Source organism: Ciona intestinalis, chromosome 10 (assembly GCF_000224145.3).
Source record: "Ciona intestinalis chromosome 10, KH, whole genome shotgun sequence".
NCBI classification, from domain to species: domain Eukaryota; kingdom Metazoa; phylum Chordata; class Ascidiacea; order Phlebobranchia; family Cionidae; genus Ciona; species Ciona intestinalis.
This window is the reverse complement of record NC_020175.2, coordinates 4,731,234-4,752,474: the sequence shown is the minus strand read 5'-3', so window position 1 is coordinate 4,752,474 and position 21,241 is coordinate 4,731,234. Positions and strand designations below refer to the sequence as shown.

The 21,241-nt window shown below is 32.8% G+C and overlaps 2 protein-coding genes and 1 long non-coding RNA gene across 5 annotated transcripts in view; all 3 read right to left on the bottom strand.

Annotated features, from left to right (window-relative positions):
* LOC100182779 (serine/threonine-protein kinase MRCK alpha) overlaps window positions 1–13,489 on the bottom strand; it is a 22,251-nt gene extending 8,762 nt beyond the window's left edge. For 2 of the 3 annotated variants that reach the window (XM_009861718.3, XM_018813711.2), the window contains exons 1-23: window positions 13,164–13,489; window positions 12,695–12,969; window positions 10,018–10,109; window positions 9,065–9,244; window positions 8,414–8,562; window positions 8,114–8,207; window positions 7,677–7,877; window positions 7,471–7,535; window positions 7,038–7,316; window positions 6,516–6,682; window positions 5,357–5,515; window positions 4,893–5,073; window positions 4,454–4,589; window positions 4,136–4,265; window positions 3,776–3,864; window positions 3,313–3,470; window positions 2,777–3,007; window positions 2,321–2,572; window positions 1,887–1,975; window positions 1,391–1,563; window positions 1,100–1,186; window positions 573–711; window positions 291–355 (exon numbers count right to left, since the gene is read on the bottom strand). In XM_009861718.3, coding sequence (XP_009860020.1) covers window positions 291–355; window positions 573–711; window positions 1,100–1,186; window positions 1,391–1,563; window positions 1,887–1,975; window positions 2,321–2,572; window positions 2,777–3,007; window positions 3,313–3,470; window positions 3,776–3,864; window positions 4,136–4,265; window positions 4,454–4,589; window positions 4,893–5,073; window positions 5,357–5,515; window positions 6,516–6,682; window positions 7,038–7,316; window positions 7,471–7,535; window positions 7,677–7,877; window positions 8,114–8,207; window positions 8,414–8,562; window positions 9,065–9,244; window positions 10,018–10,109; window positions 12,695–12,884 — 3,306 coding nt within the window. In that variant the 5' untranslated portion in view covers window positions 12,885–12,969; window positions 13,164–13,489. The remainder of the gene's footprint in view (window positions 1–290; window positions 356–572; window positions 712–1,099; window positions 1,187–1,390; window positions 1,564–1,886; window positions 1,976–2,320; window positions 2,573–2,776; window positions 3,008–3,312; window positions 3,471–3,775; window positions 3,865–4,135; window positions 4,266–4,453; window positions 4,590–4,892; window positions 5,074–5,356; window positions 5,516–6,515; window positions 6,683–7,037; window positions 7,317–7,470; window positions 7,536–7,676; window positions 7,878–8,113; window positions 8,208–8,413; window positions 8,563–9,064; window positions 9,245–10,017; window positions 10,110–12,694; window positions 12,970–13,163) is intronic. The other variant, XM_026836247.1, reaches the window with a different exon arrangement.
* Window positions 13,490–13,787: 298 nt separating this feature from the next.
* Window positions 13,788–17,578, bottom strand: LOC100180438 (polymerase delta-interacting protein 2-like). The gene is made up of 9 exons (XM_002121172.5): window positions 17,339–17,578; window positions 16,856–17,023; window positions 16,457–16,547; window positions 15,885–16,083; window positions 15,436–15,566; window positions 15,024–15,050; window positions 14,822–14,944; window positions 14,548–14,627; window positions 13,788–14,287 (listed from the first exon to the last, which is right to left on the bottom strand). Exons 1-9 carry the CDS (start codon window positions 17,548–17,550, stop codon window positions 14,188–14,190), a joined length of 1,131 nt encoding a protein of 376 aa, XP_002121208.2. The 5' UTR covers window positions 17,551–17,578; the 3' UTR covers window positions 13,788–14,187.
* A 2,432-nt stretch (window positions 17,579–20,010) lies between these two features.
* LOC104266147 lies at window positions 20,011–20,692 on the bottom strand. The gene is made up of 3 exons (XR_717439.3): window positions 20,586–20,692; window positions 20,375–20,531; window positions 20,011–20,125 (listed from the first exon to the last, which is right to left on the bottom strand). It is a non-coding gene; the product is annotated as an uncharacterized LOC104266147 (long non-coding RNA).
* Window positions 20,693–21,241: the final 549 nt, after the last annotated feature.

Sequence of the window (21,241 nt, the reverse complement as noted above, 5' to 3'; positions counted from 1 at the left end):
ACAAACTAACATAAAAAATAAAAGTAACAAACTAACATAAAAAATAAAAGTAACAAACTAACTTAAAAAATAAAAGTAACAAACTAACATAAAAAATAAAAGTAACAAACTAACATAAAAAATAAAAGTAACAAACTAACATAAAAAATAAAAGTAACAAACTAACATAAAAAATAAAAGTAACAAACTAACTTAAAAAATAAAAGTAACAAACTAACTTAAAAAATAAATTAGTAAAAAAAAAAGTAACAAATAAAATAAATGAAAACATAGAGTAAAGAGTAACTCACTTTTACATAGCCCTCGTATGCGGTGCCGATCCCTCTGTGTGGATCAATACCTGTTGGTCGCTTGGCTGAACGAATATATAAGAAATAAGTTTTAACTAACAAACATTTATAATTTACTTGCCTATTCATAAAGTTCTTTACGTCTAATTTTTATAAAATTATTAATTAAAACTTAAGGTACATGTATTATTTTACACCTACTTTTTTATTTCATTTATTTATATTTTTAGTATTTTAAGTACAAGTTAAACAAAAATTGTAAAAAATAAATAATAAAGGTACCTTGGTCAGGGGGTATGGGACAAACTGCCGGTGCTTTCTGTGCACACGCCACATGACAGGAGAACGAACACACATCGCATGTTGTTCCTTGTCGGATCAAACCAACCATTAGCGATGAACAATGGTTGCATTTCATCGGCTGTGTTGGGATAATGGATTAATCGAACATATTTGTGTGGTGGGGTAATGATAGTTGTTATACAGCGGGTGTTCTGATGCATACGACCCCTTTTTTAGTAGTATGTATGGGTTTAGCATGCATGACTGGCAATTTGGACAACCCATTAGTTACCACTGAGTTAGAGCAAGTATCAATAAGTGTCTTGCACAAAGACATTCACAAAGGTACAGCGACGAGCATTGTTGTGCCCAGGAACTTTAAGCTAGTGGCAAACTGTGCCACGGCCTAGCATAATATAAGTTAAACTAATCCCTGTTTTACACATATCAATCAACATAGTCTTAACATTAATACAGTTTCTACAAATTGCCATCAATTTGTTAAACATATAAAGCCATATACTCACTGATGAAAAAGTTTTCACAACAAATCGATGAGCGTTAGGTTTATGAGAAGCTTCACTTATATGAGTTGATAATGATGAACATTCATCCTGGAATACAAAAAAACTTCTGTTAAAATAAGTATAGTTAGATTTTTTGCATAAATATGTTTTCTAAAAAAAAATGATAAAGAAAAATTAATTAAATAGTTAACAAAAAAAACTGCAAAACATAATTGAATCTTAAATTGTATAAAATTTGTTTTATAAAAAAATGCCACTACACAGATCAAATAAACAGAGATTAATAATCACCTTGTCAGGATCCTGATATCTCTTTGTAGGAAGAGCAACCTCGGAAGAGCCAAGTGACCTCGATTCATCAGTGGCTGGCGAACGAGGGGTGTCGGTCATGAAGGAACGATCATCCTCGTCTAGTTCAGCCCAGTGTGGGGGGAAGAGGGAAAGTGCTTGGTCACCAGGGATGGCTGGGGGGGAGGAGTTATTATGAGTTTATATATGAATGTGTGTGTAGTGACAAAGCCAGGGGTTCAGGGGTTGTGACCCTTTTTTCGTCAAAAAAATATGAATGAAATATTAAATGAGGATTTTTTTATTAACATTAATTTAATCAGAATAGATTTCTAGTTCTTGTTTCAGAAGGTTTAGTCATTTCTCATTACACTCAATAAAGGCGTAAACGGAGTGGAATTGAGCAAAAAAAAGAGGGCTTTTATTAAACAGAACTTAGTTTGAAACTGACTTGTTTCTTTTATGTATAAGCTGTCACAAAATATTCATCCAAACTTACTTCGTTTCTGAGCATCAAGTAATTGTTCTTCCATTTTTTCTTTTTCCATTTCAAGCTCGGCAATCCTTGATAAAGCATCCTGGAGTCTCCTACATAGAAATAACAATAACTTAATCTATATGGGGAGGTACTTGTAACAGGATTTAGGCCAGATTTGCCCATTACCCCAACGACAAGACTACTTATATAAAAAATGAATAAATACAACTTATTTATCCTAGGTAGTAGGGCAACAACAGTCGTCATAACACAGGTGTTCTGTTTCATACATCTCATGCCTGTTAATGAGTTCAATTTCTCTGTATATATCATTTTCTTCGACCCCTTACCCTAACACATACATCTATCAGTATCGAGCATCAAACCCAGTATCGTTTGATTTGATGCAAGTAAGAATAATTGACCCATGCTTAAACTGAAGTGAAAATACAAACTTTTCCGAAACGATTGAACTCTCAGTAGCCCTTGTCAATTGCTCCGATATATTTTGCTTCGCTTGGATCTCAGATTGTAAGTTTGATTGCAGTTCTAATATGGCTTGTCTGTCAACTTTCTGTCGGCGCTGTGTTTGCCACTTATCCATAGTGTTCGTACGAGCGCTTGCACTCTTCAAGTTGTCCATTTCATCCGTCATCTTACCAGCCAATGCTTGTAGATAACCACGCGCATCTTTTTCATCAGAAACCCTGGTATTATATGATATCATAACATGAGGTATTCCATATATTCCTTATTTAATATACATATTGGATGTTATATATAATAGATGTATTTCGTGACAATACATTTATATATTACAACATATTTTCCTGTGTTTATTTGCGTAACGACTTTCAACGACCTATAAAAGTCATGTTAAACAAAACTAGTTGTAAAAAAAAAAGACTAACCATTGAATGATCTCGGCAACTTGAGCCTCCCATTGTTTGATTGATTCCTTCCTTTCTTTCGCTTCTCTCACTTCTTCTTCCAAAGTCCTGTTATGTTGGTTCAAACGTTCCATCTCCGCACTTACCCTCTCTATCTCCGACTGCAGGGCCGTGTTGTTGTCCGATAAAATCTTGGTTTGTCGCTCGTGCTTCTGTCGCGTCTCCTTTAATGTGTCTTGTAGTTCCTGGTTGCTGTAATGTATGTTTGGTGTTGATACCTCATGCTCACTGGCGACATATGTGGTGTTTGCATACACCTCATGCTCACTGTCAAGTTATAACATGAGCATCTTCTTATACATCAAGCACGCATGGTGTATTCATACACCTTATGCTCACTGTCAAGTTATAACATGGGTGTCTTTTTATATACCAGACACACATGGTGTATTCATACATCTCGTGCTTACTGTTGATGTTAAAACATGGGTGTCTTCCTATACATCAAGCACACGGTGTATCCACACACCACATGCCCGCTGTCAAACAGTACAAACCTTTCCCGTCTAACTTTGTCCACTTTATCCTTCAATATCATGATCTCACGTTGTAGCGATATATTTTGTGATTCAGATTCACGGGATTCCTGCTTCAGATTTTTCACCTCCGTGATATGAAGTGATTCACGCTTTGATATTTCCAATCGATGATCAGCCTTCATGAAACAATCACATAAAAAATTTTAAAAAATCTTGTAAAAAGATTCATATTTTTGATACAAATTAAAAAAAAACACAAGATCATATCGATTTTTAACATTGAATTCCAATAATAAACCATATGTTGCTTTTGTTGGTATTAATATCTGTTTCAAAATGTATAGACAAACATATTTAATTTTCCTCTTTTTTCATATGTTATACCCCATAAATGTGCTAAAAAATTTTTTTTAACAATTATTTAAAAAAATGTTTTAAATTTTGCAAAACATTTAACATTTCTACAAAAATATTAACATACCTCAATTTGTTCCAACTCTTTCTGCAACCTTTCAATTTCTTCCTCATTTTGATTGTAAGTTGAATTATTCATGTTCACTCTGCCATCAACTTAAATATACAAGTTCATTTTAATTTAAAAAAAAAATGTAAGGTTCCCTTCTGTTACTTCTGCTACCAGGCATAATGTAAATAATCTTTTAACGGTTCATCTGGTATAAAAATGTTGGAAAAGTGTTATATTAATATTTAACAGCAGAGTAAACTCTGTTTTCCCTTTAAGCTGGGTTACTAAAACATACAATGTCACCCCTGTTTTAAAATTTGGGTTGATAAGCACCCCATACACCCCCCTAATCCCGCCTACCACACCCCCACCCACCATCTATGGCATCCTTCCTCCTCAGCAAAGCAACTTCTTCCTCCGTTTGTTTCAATCTTTCACTAACTGATAATCGTAGTTTGGTTTGTTTAGCGAGGTCGTCTTTATATTTCTCACTTTCTTCTTCAAACTGAAACAAATTCAATTTAAACAAACAGTTGCATATACATCATGTAACCGGGGGCGAAAAAAAGTTTTTTGAACAAATTTTTATGAGGGACTTATTATCCCCGTTTGTTTTTAAAACGTTTGGAATAAAAATGACACACCCATATATGTATATATATATACTTTCTTCTTAAAATTTATAGAGCTTACATTTTTTTTGGATTTTTCTGTCTTCCTGAGATCTTGTCTAAGTTGATCAAGTTTGTTCCCGATGAGATCGACTTCTTCTTCTTTTTCACGAAGTTGCCTCGCTAGTTTGTTCTTCTGGGACTGAACCTCCGTTAACCTGCAACATTAAGCAGTTAAAGTGATATTTATAACACGGGTGTTCTGTTTCATACATTTTGTGCCCGCTATTAGTTAACAGGTGGGTAACTTTGTGGATGAATATTTTTGTTTTAATATTTGAAAAAACATTTAACACTTATCATCATTTAGGCAGCACTATATCAAAAACTTTGGCATTTAAAGTTAGCAAATTTCTAAATCTTTTATTCCAACACTTGTCATAACACTTATATATAAGGATTTCACCCACGTAGAATAGAACACAACACACACAAGTGACACAACAACCCACACAGCATACCTGTCGTTAATATCAGTGAATTCCTCCATAGCAAGTCTTCGTTGTGCATGTGCGTCGCGTAACTGTCGCGTTTGTTCTTTTGCTCTGTCGCGCGATTCAACAAAATCTCGATGTATTTCATCTTTATCTTGCTTTAAATGACGGTTGGTTCGCTCAAGAGCTTTTAACTTTTGGTGGACGTCTGTTTGACAAATTTGTTCAATTATAAAAAAACAAACAATGAAATGTTGAATATTGTAGGACTTTTACTTATGTGAGAAATTTGTTTAATTATATAAAATAAACAAAGAAATGTCACCTGAGTCTGTGAGCGTTTATAAACAATATAAGTGACACTTTGAGAAACAGAGTTTATTAAAAATATAATAAACAAACAAAGTATACTTCCTATTTAAAAACATTGTGTAACACGAAACATTTCACAATGTACAGCACTGCTGTGCTCTGACGAGCAACAAACTAACCTTCGAGATCTTTTCTTAAAACATCAGCAGCTTGAAGTTCTTGATCAGCCACAGCAAGCTTCTTATGCAGAAAGTTGATTTCTTCTCGCAATTTCTTACTTTCTTCAACATCTAAGTTGTCATTCCAATTGTTACTAGCCTGTGTGTGGTTCACAGATTCTGTTGGAATAAATTGCTTTTATCAATTTAAACTTTTAAGAATTTTTTTGGGGGTTATTTTTTGAACACCATACATATATCATATGCAATATGTACAACAAATTTGACATGTATTTATAAAGGTGTAGTTAAAGTATGTTTAACTATTTTTATGGGTACAGTTTTATTTTTTGACACCCATTGTATATATATATATATATATACTTAAATAATTTAGCTAACTTTTAAAATAAATAGAAATTTCATATGAATAAACAGACTTGTTCAAAGGATAATTTTTAAATCTTCTGTATAAATAAATTAAAGCTATTTTTGCATGTTTAATACATATAAACATTATAATACAATATAGTAGGGTGGGGGAAGATGGGACACCTTTTCAGTCTATTTTCTCGTCCCATTGGGTAGTAAACAGAGAACGTCCAAAAAATTATAGAACTGCATCCTCACGACTTCCATAAACCGTTGTTAATTGTTAAAAACACGATCAGGATATTTGGATATTATGTTCTAAAGGTGTCCCGTCTTTCCCCACCCTACTATATGTATCATTCAATTCAACATAAAGAACAAAACATTCCAATCACACTAAGCTATTAACCATGTGTTGGGTAAGGTGTTGGGTTTCAATAGATTAAATATCTCTACACAAGTAACATAATAACCCACAACAAATTGCTTAACATTCAAAGATTATTCTGTTCTATTTAGTCCTACAATGTGGCACACCAGGGACCTTGAATTTAGGCCAGAGTTGACCCATTTCCCCAACACCCAGGGATTAAACCGTAGTTGACCTTGACACATTACTCAAACACACGGGTTATAAGTCAGAGTTGGACCATAACCATAACACCCAAAGATTTAAACCAGAGTTGCCCCATTACATTAACACGCAAAAATTAAGCCCAAGTTGGCCTATTAGCCTAGAACCAAAGGATTTAGGTTAGAGTTGACTTATTAGTTATTACTCTATTAAAAACCAATGCCCCCCTATTACCTTGAAGTTTTTTCTCCAGTTGAGCTTTTTCTTGTTCCAACCTCTGCACACGACGTTCATATACGTGGTTATGATCACCACCAGCTTTATCAACGTTGTTATCACTGGTGATTGCTGGTTGGTTGACTAGACTCGACAATCGACTACTTCCAGAATCCGACAACACACTGAACAAACATTTATGATTAGGGATGCACAAGATTTGTTTATATATAATTTTTAAACTGCTATTTTATTGCTGCTTTTTGCTACCAGGCATAATGCAAAGGCTTTGACGTTAATTTTTATACAAGAAAAAAACAAAACAAAAAACGCTCTTTTAAATCCTTTTTTGTCTATACCAACTTACGAGTTTAAATAACGTGAACAAAATAAATGGGTTAATAGAATTCAGCAAATCCCCGTGAGTCGTGGCCCCATTCACCCCTTTCATATATTTTAAAAACTTTGAGGTATATGTATATAAACATTATTGCAATTCTTTTTTAATTTGGTGTAATTGGGTCTACTAAACCAACTTACGAGTTTAACGTAAATGTGAATCCGATAAACGGAAGATGATTCGCACTGAACGCTGAATGAGCAGATCTTGGAGGTGGTGGTTGTGTCTCCGAGGATGCGGGTTTAAGATCCATATCATCCACATCAAAGTTGGATGTATCTGTAGGTGATGAAAACTCAGGTTGGTATGGAGGAGCCATGTTGGTGAGGTTCTCCCAGTCAATCCCATGGAAGAATGGATGATTCTTGAAATCATCGACGCCGTTTGTTCCCAACCTCTCGCTCGCATCACACACAAGTCTATGATGTCATAATCGAAATTTATTTTTAATAAAATTAAATAATAATTTTTTTTTCAATTTAAAAATTTAAAAATGTCATAGTTAAAATATTATTTAAAAAAACAAATTATAAATTTTTTTGATTCTTTTTATAATTACATATTCTTTATTACCTGCTCATTAAATCCTTGGCATGATCCGATACTTCCGTAAAATCGGGAGGATATCGAAATTTCTCCTGTAAGTTTAATTTGGGTTTTAATTTGTATATTTTTAAATTTAGTGAATCTTTTTAAAAACTTGTTTAGGTTTTAAAGTTGAATCAGAATACAAAAGTTTTGGCATTTATATAATCGGCTATATACTAAAACCAACTTACCCTATAGTTCATGATCTTGCCATAGGTATCAACAAGAGATTCAGCGTAGAAAGGAGTTTCTCCAAAGAACATTTCATACATACACACCCCCAGTGACCACCAGTCACACTCTGACCCATACCTCCCCTTTCCATCTTCCATAGCTTGCAATATCTCGGGTGAAATATAATCAGGGGTGCCCACAGCAACATTAGATTGGACCTTTTATCAAATTGTTTAAGTTTTAAAAAAAATATGTAAAAAAAAATATATATATATACATAATATCCCTTAAAAAATATATAAAAAATTCAAAAATATACCCTTTTGAACTTTAAATGGCCTTTACTTTGCTGTTAGGTTTATCTGACTTTTTTAGTTTAAATCAGTTGTTAGTGAATAAGTAAGTGAGTATTGACTATAGTTTTTTTTTATATATAATTTATATAGTTTTTTACCGTTCCATCTTTTTGAAGTTTTAAACATGAACCAAAGTCAGCAAGTCGAATATGTCCGTTCACATCAAGGAGAACATTATCAGGTTTAATGTCTCTGTGTATGAATAATAGTGAATTAACATAACACCGAAATATAAAGAATAAAACATTATATTAACAATATGCATAGCGAAGCACCATCAACAAATTCAAATTGTATATGACTACACAAGAAAAAAAAGACAAATTGAAAATAAACTTGCAGAATAGAAGGAATTTTGCAGCAAATGACAGTTGTTAAAAATAGATGTAAAAACACACCTGTGCACATAGTTAAGCTTATGTATGGAGTCGATAGCAAGTACCATCTCAGCGATATAAAACCGTGCCATATCTTCTGGAAGTTTGTCGTCAAATTTTGATAATAAAGTTAACAAGTCCCCACCAACGTAGTAATCCATTACTAAGTACTGTAAAAATGAATGTAACTTATTTATCCTTGCGCGGTGGGGCATTGATAGAAGTCATAACATGGGTGTTCTGTTTTATACACTGCTGTCAACTGTAAGAGCATCACAAATTCTGGGGTAGGTATGTCTACCATACCACCCCAGGTTTGGCGCCAACGACTGGTGGTGTAAGCATCAAACTTATTGATTATTTGAGTTAATGTAGCCATATAACCATCAGACAGAGCTAGCCATTTGCCACAGTGAGCTGAATAAAAAAAACATAATTTCATTAGAGAAATGAAAGAATGTAGAAATATTTTAGCAATGACAGATCGAATTTTATGTCGAAAAGGCTAAAACATTACAACAAGCTTTCATACAGTAAACAAATGCGGCAATATAATGTGACCTTACTAAGTTGAAAAATAACGCCCACAATGGTAGCAGTGACAAGCCTTGAACCACAGACCCATGGGTTAGAGGCGAGCGCTAACAACTGTGTTACAGCCTGACAACCTACCAAGTTGCTATCATCTTGAAATGCATAATGTAGCCTGGTTATCCAATCCTGGTTTCCCTTCACAAGCACGTCTCGTTCTTCACGAAAACAAGCGGTCTCTGCTCTCTTAAGCATCTCCCATTTATTAAGTGTTTTCATCGCAAACACTCGCTTGTTTTCCTTCATTCGAACCAATGCAACCTAATGTGATAAAGGTGATATTAGGAGTAAAATAAAAGCAGCATAGGTGAACAAGTGGCGCAAATAAGTACTTTAAATAAAAAGGGGGGTTTCCTTATTTTGTATTATTTTGTTAAAGGTGCAGCCAGGGGAGTATATCCCTTATTTTTAAAGTTAAAACCCTTCCTTATTTTTCTGGCTGTATCACTAGTGAGGGGTTAGAAGTGAGGTCAGGAGTCTGAAATTATATTCATTGAGTTAGGGGTAATATGACTGCATCATTTTGTTCAGAACCCCAGTTGTATGCCTAAAACAATCTATGTAGTAGTTCTCATGCTTTTGGTCATATCAAAATTTAAAGCAAACATAGAGACTTATTTGATCAAATTTGTAAATATTTTGATTTAAATTGTTCGTTAGTAAAACCTGGTTGAACCATAATATATGAAGAACTTGTTTTATGAGGAAAACCACTATGATTTTAAAAGCAGTAAAAGTTTATGGGCAATAAAAATATGATATTACTCAAGTGAAGGTTTATATTAGGACTGTGTGTGCTTGGATGGGACATTGAATGATTAATCTAAAAATAAGTGGCTGCTTTAAAACTTTAGAACAATAAAACTGTCTGAAAAAAAAAATATATATATTCATCACAACTTTGTTATTCCAATAACTTAAAATTATTTTTTTTAAATTGATTTTTTATGGAAAGTTTTCCTCTACCAGCCAAACCCCTCTGGTTATACCATTAGGAGCATCACAGGTAGTTTATTGTAAAACTTTCAAATTACCTCCCCAAACGCTCCCCTGCCAATAACTTTAAGGAACTCAAAGTCATTTCTATGGAGTCGGCTTTCTTTCAGTTGTTTCGCAAACGGTTTTGCTAAAGAAAAAAAACAACATTTTTTAAACAGTAGCAGTAATAGAAAACCCACAATGGTACATAAGAGAAATGCTTTGTAAGACTCATTAGTGGTTACTTTTTACACATATAATTACTTAAACTTCCTACCTAATAAAGTATTAGTACGCTCATTGAATTATAACTTTTAGAGACACTGGTGAAAATACCAAACGTAAAAGATGTTAAAACAAATTTAAGTTATTTTATTGATGGTGCAAAATAGGCACCACACCTTGGTTGGCTGGGTTAATCAATAAACATTACAACTGAAGATGTGAATTTTGTTACATAGGATTATGTGCGTCCAACTATCCTTGCCTCCCTTGCACTTTAAATGTTTGGTTTCATATGCCAAACAAGTGTTGAGTGTCTTTGAAATAGGTTACAAACCCGATAAGTTTGAAAAACACTGAACAAAGCTTACCCATGTCTAAATCTCTATATATTAATGTTGTTTTACCACTGGCCACACCCAAGCTACAAACAATCTGTTTATAACCCACAGATAAACCATGGATTGTGTATAAAAGGTGGGACAACTAGAAATCGAAATTTGTTCAATACTAAATCAAGTTATGACTTGAAAACTATTAATCTTATCAAGAGGCCTATTAATCTTATCAATACCCAAAACATTTAGCTTGTTTACAAGATATAACAACTTAAACAAGTATTAATTAAACATGACAACTTTAACATTGAATTTAATTGGACAACACAAAGTTAAAGTACAAAAGTAAAACAATTTATCAAAAACATACTTTTAAGAAGTTATATATAATAATCAAATTATAATTTAAAAAATTATGTAATTTTAAATATTATATAAAATATGAGGTTTGATTAAAAATTTAGAATACTACTCTTATATATATATATATGGTATTTTATATGCCTTTTTAGGTTGACAATTGAATAAGGCATTGCTTAAGTATTGTTGGCTGGCATTCAAGTAAACCTGATATGCCAAAGCAATATTTCAAACGCTAAACGTATTTGAGTGCAGACAAAACATTTGTTTGCCAACCATATTAATATAATAAGTTTGAAATATAAGATCATATTACAATGAATAAATGTCACCAATACTTCATACATTTGCAGATATTTTAACTGGATTTATCTATATGGCTATCTAAAATGTTTTATGTCAACTTTATAGGTTAAACCTAATATGCAGATTACTATTATTATAATATTTCCTTTTAAAAACAAAGTTGTTTTGGCCTGTACTTATTAGTCCTAATTTAAACATCGATTTTGAACAGCTTAGAAATATTCTGTAAGTAACCTAAAAAAGTAAATATTGTTATTTGTTGGGTAAACCTTCTGTTAGGGCAGATATAAATATAAGTGTTAAATATAGACTAGCAAAGTAGTATACTAACAAAACATATTATATACATTTTCAATATTCCAATTATAATATTATCCTTAAACGTATTATAACAATACCTGCTAATCAATTCACTCAGTTACCATAATTTATCATTTTTCAAGTCATAAATATTAAATATGGTATATATATACATAACATATATTATACAGTATAAATAATATTAATAATATACAATATAACCTTTTAATTACTTGGGTTAGAATAGACTGTTTTATCACTTCTAATAATTTTTTTTCAAACATTTTATAAACTTAAACAAAACATAGTTTAAAAAGTAGACAAATGCAATTTAACAAACTATTACTTAGTAAAAGATTGAAAACTATACAGATAAATAGTAATCTATTCATTTTACAACGTTTTGCACAGATTTAAATACAATACAAAAAGGCACTAAACTTTTTAAAATGTATGGGGAGGCAGGTATAGTTAGACACACATTTTATTGAAATAAAAATTTACAGTAATTCTCCTTATAAATAAGGCCACGATAAGTAAGTTTTAGTTTGTGCGAGCACATAAGTTTTGATCAAAGTTATTGCAAGTTTTCACATGTGGATAAATTTAGTTAAATACAATTTATAACGGTATATATTATTCATACAGACTTATTGAATACAATAACAATCATGATAAATATGTAAATGTAACATACTTATGCTGTCAGTGTAACAATTGTCGTTATAACATGAGTGTTCTGTTTCCTGGACCTCATGCTCGCTTATGAGTTACCACACATCAAACACATGTATGTAAATATGTAATTCAAATTTTATGGATGATATTTATTTTTTGGCATCAATAAAATGACAATGGGCAGGATATGGTGTAAACCAGGGTTTTTTTAACGAAATTTGTTTGTGTGGAAATTACCAACAGAGCATTATTTGGTACTAGTGAAGAATGATCTCACAGATCAGGCAACACATTAGGGGTGTGGTTTGGGTTTAGTGTTTTTTTGGGAGAATTGGCAGAAGCCCGAAATTTTGGACAAATCTTTTCATTTTAAACACAATTCGTATATACAACAAATATTGTTTGAAACCCCAGACTATAGTGAAACTTTACAAAACCAAGAAGTTTATGACAATATATGTAGATTTCTACAAATATATAAATTACTTTTACAAAGGAAAATACTGCAAATGCTGAAGCAAATCGTTACCTCTTTCAATGAAATCTGAAACGCTTTTCTCCTTTCTTAAAGTTGAATTGCAGCATTCATCGTAAAGTACAATTAACAAATCAAGCAATGAGTCTATACTCCAACCTCTACAGTCTCCTCCAGCCAGAACTAACCGATCTAATTCCTTTAAACGTTCATTGACTGACGTTTTTTCTTTTGAGGTGCTCATTTCTTGTCAATTTGGACGAAAAAGTTTTCCTTTGTTGTCGGTTAGTAACTTGGGTATTGTAGGAATTTACATACTTCAGAACATCCTGAAATATAAGAGAAAATATAGTAAGTCTCATATCATAGGGACCATACCACAGACATGTATAACGTATATTATGGTAAAATAAAGCTTTAATTATTTTATTTAAAGACAACCCCTTTACGTTTCTAACTATTGCAAACCAGCATATATTTCTGACAATTTTTCATCACCTATATAAGTTGTCTTAATACTTACCAATAACTGTCTCACTACCTCCCTATTAGCAATAATTAATCGAAATTTAGTGACAAAGATTCACCTTTTCCACGTAACTTAGATTAAGAAAACTTTTTGTATCACTGAAAATTCGGTGTTTTCGACAATAGTGTCAAAAGGGGTCGGGCCGAGACATCGACATGATATATTTTCCTAAAAATTAAGACTTCCTGGTACCGATAAAAAAGATTCAATTTAGTTTTACAATATTTTGTTTTAAATTGTAAGCAAAAACATTTTAATCGGAAACAATAACAAAGTAGGTAGCATCTCGAAGTAAAATTTCTAAAGCCAACATAACTTGAAGTGTGTACTTCGTAATCACACAAGGTTAACTGAGTTCGTTGTATAACCACAAAAAGTGTTCCGTTATTATTTTAACTGATAAAATATCATTCCACGACTAGACTGAATATCAGAATTTCGTTTTAAAAATTCTATTAAGTTAACATTTTTACCAATATTCGTTACATGTCATCACAATATTATATTCTAAGAACATGTACTATAATAAAGATACTAATCTTGTGGATTTACTACTAGTATTATAGTTCCTTACAGTATCACTTACCTAAAATATAAAAGGTATTTTCACCAAACATATTCCCAAGAGACCATACTTTATTTTAAACAAAATACAAACCACTCCCAACTTACAGTAGAGCAACACAGAAATTGTTGTACAGAAATCTGAAGACTTGTAAATTTAAGCACATCAACAATCTATTTATTTTTACACCACATAATATTTATTATATTTATGGTTGTAATACAGTTTAGTAAAATGAACTTTATTTTGGGAGCAGCATAATGTTTATTGCAACTATAATCAGCAGAGTTTATTTTATAAAATTTCAGGGGTTGGACAATAAAATGAGCTAGGCCTGCATTTGTATAAGTATTTAAAAGATAATTTGCTTTTACAATTGGGTTGCTGCAACCCTTGCAGAATTCTCAGGGTAGGCTTGCATACCCTGCATCATATAATTATTACGATTAAATATCATGGTTCTGTTTTAGTTGTTTTGTTCCCATCTAATGCAAAAGCCGGTATCCTGGCATCAAACTGTTTGCCATCTTCTTGTTCCAATCGAAATATTCCCCTGTTATTATTAACACAATAATTTAAAATGTGCAGCGTGCAGGTATAATGGCTTGTCCAAATTGTCAGCAATAGAGAAAATAATCACCCATAAAGTTACGTGGTAGGGTACTAGTGCTGTAACTACTGCCACTGCAATCATTTAAAAACATTTTTAAATATAATTTATTTGAACTTATTTAAAGGAGTATTTAAAGAGATGAATAAAAATTATGTTATGTTTATGTATTTTGCATAGTTGGTGCATCATATTATATTTACCACATATGACCACTTGATGATTGCAAAGAAACATGGCTGCTGTATTGAAATGCTGGTTGACTCTTATTCAGCATGGGCTCCTGTGTAAGTATATAGTTAACTAAACATGGAACAAAATGATATTGCCTAAATTATTATTAGTTACATACATGATAACTCATAAGCGGGCATGAGGTGTATAAAAAAGAACACCCATGTAATAATGACTGTCGTGGCCCCGCCAATCAAATTTAAACAAGTTACATTCATACGATTGATTTATAAATGAACATACCCTTCCAATAACACCACGGCCACGGACAGTCTTCACCGAACCGTTACTTATTATTCTCCAGTGTCTCTCACGTAGATGGGCACCAGTTTCTCCCAAGTTCTCAATTCTGATGCAATATCTCCACTGTAGAATATCCAAATTTGCATTTAGGTTAAGTTCGGTTTCTTTAGTGATTTTTTAAATGTTTATTTCAAACACTCACCCAATATTCCAGAGAATTCCGGGATTCCTAAAAATAATTCGATTGTTTAAACAGCAATAAAATGTATTTTACACAAATTTACAGTTCGTCTAAAAAAGCCAACATTGTATAAGATGTAGACAATAAAGAATACATGTATGTTCAAAATGATATATATTATATGTATATATAAATAGTAGCTAAAAATTTAGCTAAGATGGTTTATGTTATCATTCTATTTTGTTACCCCATATTTTGTTATTAGTAAGAAAAAGAGTATTGACAGAATTATTAAACTGTTTATCACAATTCTGGAAGACAGTTGTCTATTGATAGAGAAATATAGGAATTATATGCTTAAGGTATCACATCTTACATGTTATTGTCAAAATATATACATATTATATATATTAGTAAATAAAATATTCCTTACCTTAGCACCAAGGTAAAAAGGTATGGCAGTAACTCGAATATTCTCTGTAGTTTCAATATGAACTTTTGTCAATTCCAAACAGAAATGATTCTTTTTCTGCCACGAAGCCAATGTTTCCGTGGTACTTAAAACTAAATATAAAAATTGAAATAATAAATTTAAGTTCCGTTTATTTTTATATTAATCAACTATGAATTTCGTGATATTTAAAATTGTTAACATTAACTTTCAATTTTTTCTAAAATAGCAAAACTTATATATTATCCTGGCATGGTGGAACATTAACTGGGTTGGAGCAATAATAATCCATTGTCTTTTATATACTGCACCATGGTTAAAAAAAGATTAAAAATTCCAAGTTTACTACACATCTAGGCAGTAATAACTGCGCTAGTAATATTAAATTGGAAAAAAAAATCCAGAAAAACAAATTTCCGAAAAATGCATACCTGTTCCATTAGTTGTTTGTTCTGCTTCCAAAAACTTTGGGAACAATTCATGAGACATGGGGAGAGGTTCAACTGATGTGTACGGCAGTATATCATGTTGAGAAACATAATCTATACCAGGTATTGTGTATAAGGATGAATGGTTGTTTTCACCAGGTTGTGAGTTGGTAAGAAATGTCACGGCTTCACTTTGTACAGCCTATTATAAAACAGCAGGAATTTTTACATAGACTGTGTTATAACGACTGCCGTTTTCTTCGCCACGCAAGGATAAAGCAAGTTTTATTCATTCATTTGGTTAATTGTACATTATTAATCAAAAATTTTTATTCTGGTATGAAGTTCACAAGAATGGGTTTGTAACTATTAAAAATGGGGAACTAAGCAACAGGATATGTAAAAGGGGAAAATCCGGCCGGTGATTCGTTTAATTTTATTGAAAATCCGAACGTATTATGTTTTCCTTGCGTCTGTTGACTACAAGTTACCAATTCTGGTTATAAAGCGTATTACTGACAGCCAAGTTGACATAATTTGTGTTTACTGTTCACTACATAGGTTTAAATACTTACAACATGTGGGCTATCTCTGGCATCAACCAACACTTGATAAAATGTTTCAGTTACTGGAACTGGTTTTGAATCTTCAGATTTTTCATTCTCTCTAAAAATATAAAAAATCGTTTTAACTTGTTTATTTGTAATGCATTACATAATTCTGTGGAGTTAAGTTGCATTTTTTAGTTGAAAAAAAAACAGTGGTTTGTTTGTCAAGTAGGTAAACGGTCGTACATTTTTTCGCTACTTGTGCTTTACAATTCGGAATAAAAAAACAGCACAGAAATACTCTTAAGATCTTAACCCTACTCAAAAAAGCTGCCGTCCTTTACTGTAGGGAAGCTTGTGGCAGCCTTAAATTCAAGCATTCTTCAGTTTGCAAGTAAAGAAAAACGATGTTATAATCAGACTTGCTTGTTAGGTTCTGGTGTAGCTTCAGAGTTTTTTTCATAAATATGAGCCGTCCAAGGATATAATATAACTCCTCTATACCCAAACACACGATGTAAGAACATTTGACCAGGAGAGTAGTTACCGTCTGATTTAAGATTTTCCAGAATTCCCACATGGTCTAGTTTAACTCTGAAAAAAACAACTCAAATGTAAATAAATGAATGTTATTCAGTTATCATTGTGTGGATGTGTAACTTAAGTTTATTAAGCCTATTTATCACTGTTCGCAAGGATACAACTTTGTGTTTTTTCTGTATAGGCTATAGCTGACAATTTGGACAATTTATTAGTCACCACTGGGTTGGAGCAATTATCATTAAATGTCTTGCCCAAGGACAAATGCTCCCACAACCAAACTAAATTTTACAGCTCCCTTCTACTCGGTGAATATATCTAAAGTAAACCGATTAATTTATAAACTGAAGCAAAAATAAGATGACATACTGTTTTGTAACGTGACCTCTTTTCAATATTCTCGTTGAAAGAAAAGTTGATTGTAATGTTCTCTTTCTTTTGTGAACAAAACATAAATATCTTCTATATTGCAGTCTTGACACAAAGGGTAAATCATTTGAACAAAACTTGTTGAACAGAGAGTCTTTTCCATTCAAACAATTAATGTTTCGAATACACAACAACGACTTTGATTTACTCATATTCAAACTAGCAATTTACCTGAAACACAAACAAAGCACACAAGTGATTTTAACAATTAGTTTTAAATTTGATGAAACAATGCCAAGGAAACAGAAAAATTCACATTTGCTGGAACTTAATTTTTTGTAACTATAATTACTATAACTGTTTAAACATTTTAGAACTTGCAACCATTTTAAAACGGTACTTTATTATTTAGGATACTTATGGAAATAGTTTAAAAAATTCGTCCAATATTTTTCGCAATGCAATAATATGAAAACAATTTTACAATTGGCAACTATTTAAAATTTTCAACTTATTGATATTTTATATAAACAGTTTAAGATGGTGGGATTTTTTGTCGGGGGATTAATTTGTCCGGTGCGGCCAATAGAATGTCTCTACCATGCTCAGGGTCAACAATGAAATCTTTGATTCTTTCATCCGCTCCTTCGTTACCGGTGGCTGGGTACAGAGGGTATTGGTCGTCCATCAAGAAGTCCATGTTAGGCATCTCGCTGGAACTCATCGGAAGGTTGTATTGAAAATATTTCTTATTTTCGTCAAAATTTTCCATCAGAACGCTTAAATGATTCCTCTGGTCTTTTACCATGTTCCAAATCATTAGCCCTGATAGCGTTAGGTAGCCAATCACCTCTGGCCAAATGATTTTAGCTTCAGGGTACATCTCTTCTGGGGTGTAGCCATATTTCTTTGCATATTCACTCACACCTCTCCGTACAGAAAAACTGTGGCGAACTTTGGTAAGCAGAGATGCAGCCACTTTAAACATCTTTAAACCAATTTAAATCATTCAAATTTATAATTATTCTGGCATGTCCTGCTGTTTGTAAAAATATATCATCGTTTTAGGATAACTAATAAACATTTGGTACAAAGGATGATTGCAACTTATTTATTTCTACGCGGCACGACAACAACAGTCGGTGTAACACGGGTTTTCTGTTTCACACATCTCATGCCCACTTACGACTTACCAAAAGCAACTTTATTGCAGTAGGTTATTATTACATGGGACTATACGAAGAAGACGGAATACTGTTTCCGCTAGGTGTCAGCAATTATTTAAATTAAAAAATACGGAAAAACGCACAAAAAAAACACGTGTGTTAATAAGTGTTAATAAGTGTGAAAAAAAATAATTAAATAATAAAAATACCTTTCTAAATACATATAAAACACTAGTAAGAACATCTTTCTCACATTAGGTCAGTTATATACGCTCTTTCGTTCTATTTATTGTTGTCGAGTTTGTGGTGTAACGGTTTGCGTGCGGTCGTACACTCTCTTTGTTTCATTTTTACCGGGTTCGAGACCGTTTGTTTGAAGGTTTTTAATTAAAATTATTAAAAATTTACATTTCCTAAAAAGTGGTAAACTGTAGGCGTTAACTTTCCAAATAACCAAACTGGCCTAATAAACTTATATAATTGGTGTAGTTTTTTAAATAAACAGCTAAAACCGCCTAAAACTACCATGCGCCTATCTTTTACAATGGAGACCAAGCGAAATGGGGTCGGAGTTGGCGGTCACGTAAATAGAAAAAAGAATATATCACGGTTTTGGAAAGTTGCGCGTTCTACTCTTTTTTATTTCTGTGCAATAAAATTACCGAGCAAAAAGTGTTGCCATAAACAAATATATATAGTAGGGTGGGGGAAGATGGGACACTTTGTCAGGCGAGACTTTTTTAAATTTTCTTTTTACGAACCCCCATTTAATGATAATCAGGAAAATAAGGTTACCGAATTATTTGACAGTATTATCACAACTTTATAAAACCCCATCTCCCCCCATTGTACTATAACACAGTATATGTTTCTATGACGTTGATGTCCTTATAGATACTTTCTGTTAAACAGGTATCAAGCACAAAAAGCGTTTTACATTAACGGACAAGTTACCTGGCCTCAACCTAGCATTTTAAAATTCCACAGCGGTAACAGCGTTTAAAATCAACCCCGTTGTCAACTCGTAAGCGGACCTAAGGGATAGCCTATGTAACAGAGCACCGTGTTATAACCAGTTAACCACTGTCGTTGGCTTGCCACGCGAGGATAAAACAAGTTACATTCATTTATTCATAAACCATCACAGTTGCATACTAACCTATGTATATATGAACTGCGTTTTGTCCATTTACTCTTTTAAATTTTGCAGTCAAAGTTTTAGAAATCGTTGACTGAGCCAAAGTGATATTACATGTCTACTTTAAACTACGATATTATGTGTTAATAATTTAAACCCGCAAACTGCAAAATTTAGGCACTTTAATACTTAGCAACAGTAATTGCATTCGCCGCAAATTTTGTTAGACCGTGAGAATAATACTGTAACATTTGTTTTCGTCTATCAATTAATAGAAACTCCTAATATATAGGATTTAAATAAGGTCTCCCAACTTGCCCCGTTTCCCAACATACCCCACCCTACTATAACATAAAACACAAACAATGTTAATGCATGTTGGTTTATTTATATTGACAACCAGTATTCTGCATGTTCTGAATATCTTCTAATTGTCCATAAAGTATTCTGGGTCGTCGTTCAACTCCTCCATCATTTCTTCAACTGAAAAGGTAAAAATATCTGATCTATAACATTATTGTGGATATAAAAATAAGTGAAGAAAGTTGACGTATTAATAAAATAAATCGGCTATTTTCTGCATGTAGTGTAGCTTAAACTAGATAAAACACTGCTGCTGCCGTTTCAAGTTATAACAAATTTAGAAACAATAGCGTGCTGATTTAACATTGACATGTGCATTGAGGCTTTTGACGTGCCAGTAAAACACTTGTATCATCTTATAATGCTCACCATTTTGCCTTTGGTTCCACCTACCGGTCCAAGGTGTTGGCGTGGAACGACGACGAGTAAGAGCAAGAGCAGAAGCACCCGCCGTATCCGCATTCGTAGTTTCTATGGAGACGAGGAGTCCTATGACAAGCAAGAGGAGAAGTGCTGACTTGTTCATCTGCAGAAACAAATATTAGTCACAAAACACAAGTAAATCAAACCAACCACTCACTTTGTTGCCTTCTGAATGAAGAGATGATTTCGTTCCAGAACTCGCCGTCTTTTAATTGCGTTAAACGCGGACGTGGTGGTTATTAAACGAGTAAGCATTTCCGCAACGTTTTGATTTAAAAAGAAGAAGTTCCGTTCTTTCGCGAAATCTAAAATATTTCTGTATAGTCGCAGTGATGGTTTCCTGCATTAAGACTACAGCTGGTGGTCGAAGAGTTGTTTTGCACATTAACATCGTTCAATATTGAACATAATATAGTAGGGTGGGGGAAGATGGGACACCTTTTCATTCTATTTACAAAGAACATTCAAAGAATTATAAAACTGCACCCTCACTTCCATAGACCGATGTTAGTTACGATCAGGATACTTACGAATAACCAGGAGTAACTTAGTCGGTGATTGTTTTTTATGTATGGCTGACAATTTGGACAACCCATTAGTAACCACTGGGTTGGAGCAATTGCCGTTAAGTGTCTTGCTCAAGGACACATACGTCCACAATGGTTGCAGCGACCGCAAACCATACAAAATCTAATCTGATTTTAAGATTTCTACGCTTGAATGAACGTAACTTGCTTTATCCTCGCGTGGCCGGAAAACGACAGTCGTTATAACACGGGTGTGCACCTCGCGCCAGCTTACGAGTTACCAAAT

What these genes read in the sequence shown, in the direction of transcription:
- LOC100180438 (XM_002121172.5), bottom strand. Translation starts at nt 17,550, where the DNA reads ATGAGTAAATCAAAGTCGTTGTTGTGTATTCGAAACATTAATTGTTTG. An exon ending in ACAAACAACTAATGGAACAG is followed by an intron (nt 15,567 to 15,884) that starts GTATGCATTTTT and finishes TTTTATATTTAG; the next exon opens with TTTTAAGTACCACGGAAACA. An exon ending in GCCGTGGTGTTATTGGAAGG is followed by an intron (nt 14,628 to 14,821) that starts GTATGTTCATTT and finishes ATACTTACACAG; the next exon opens with GAGCCCATGCTGAATAAGAG.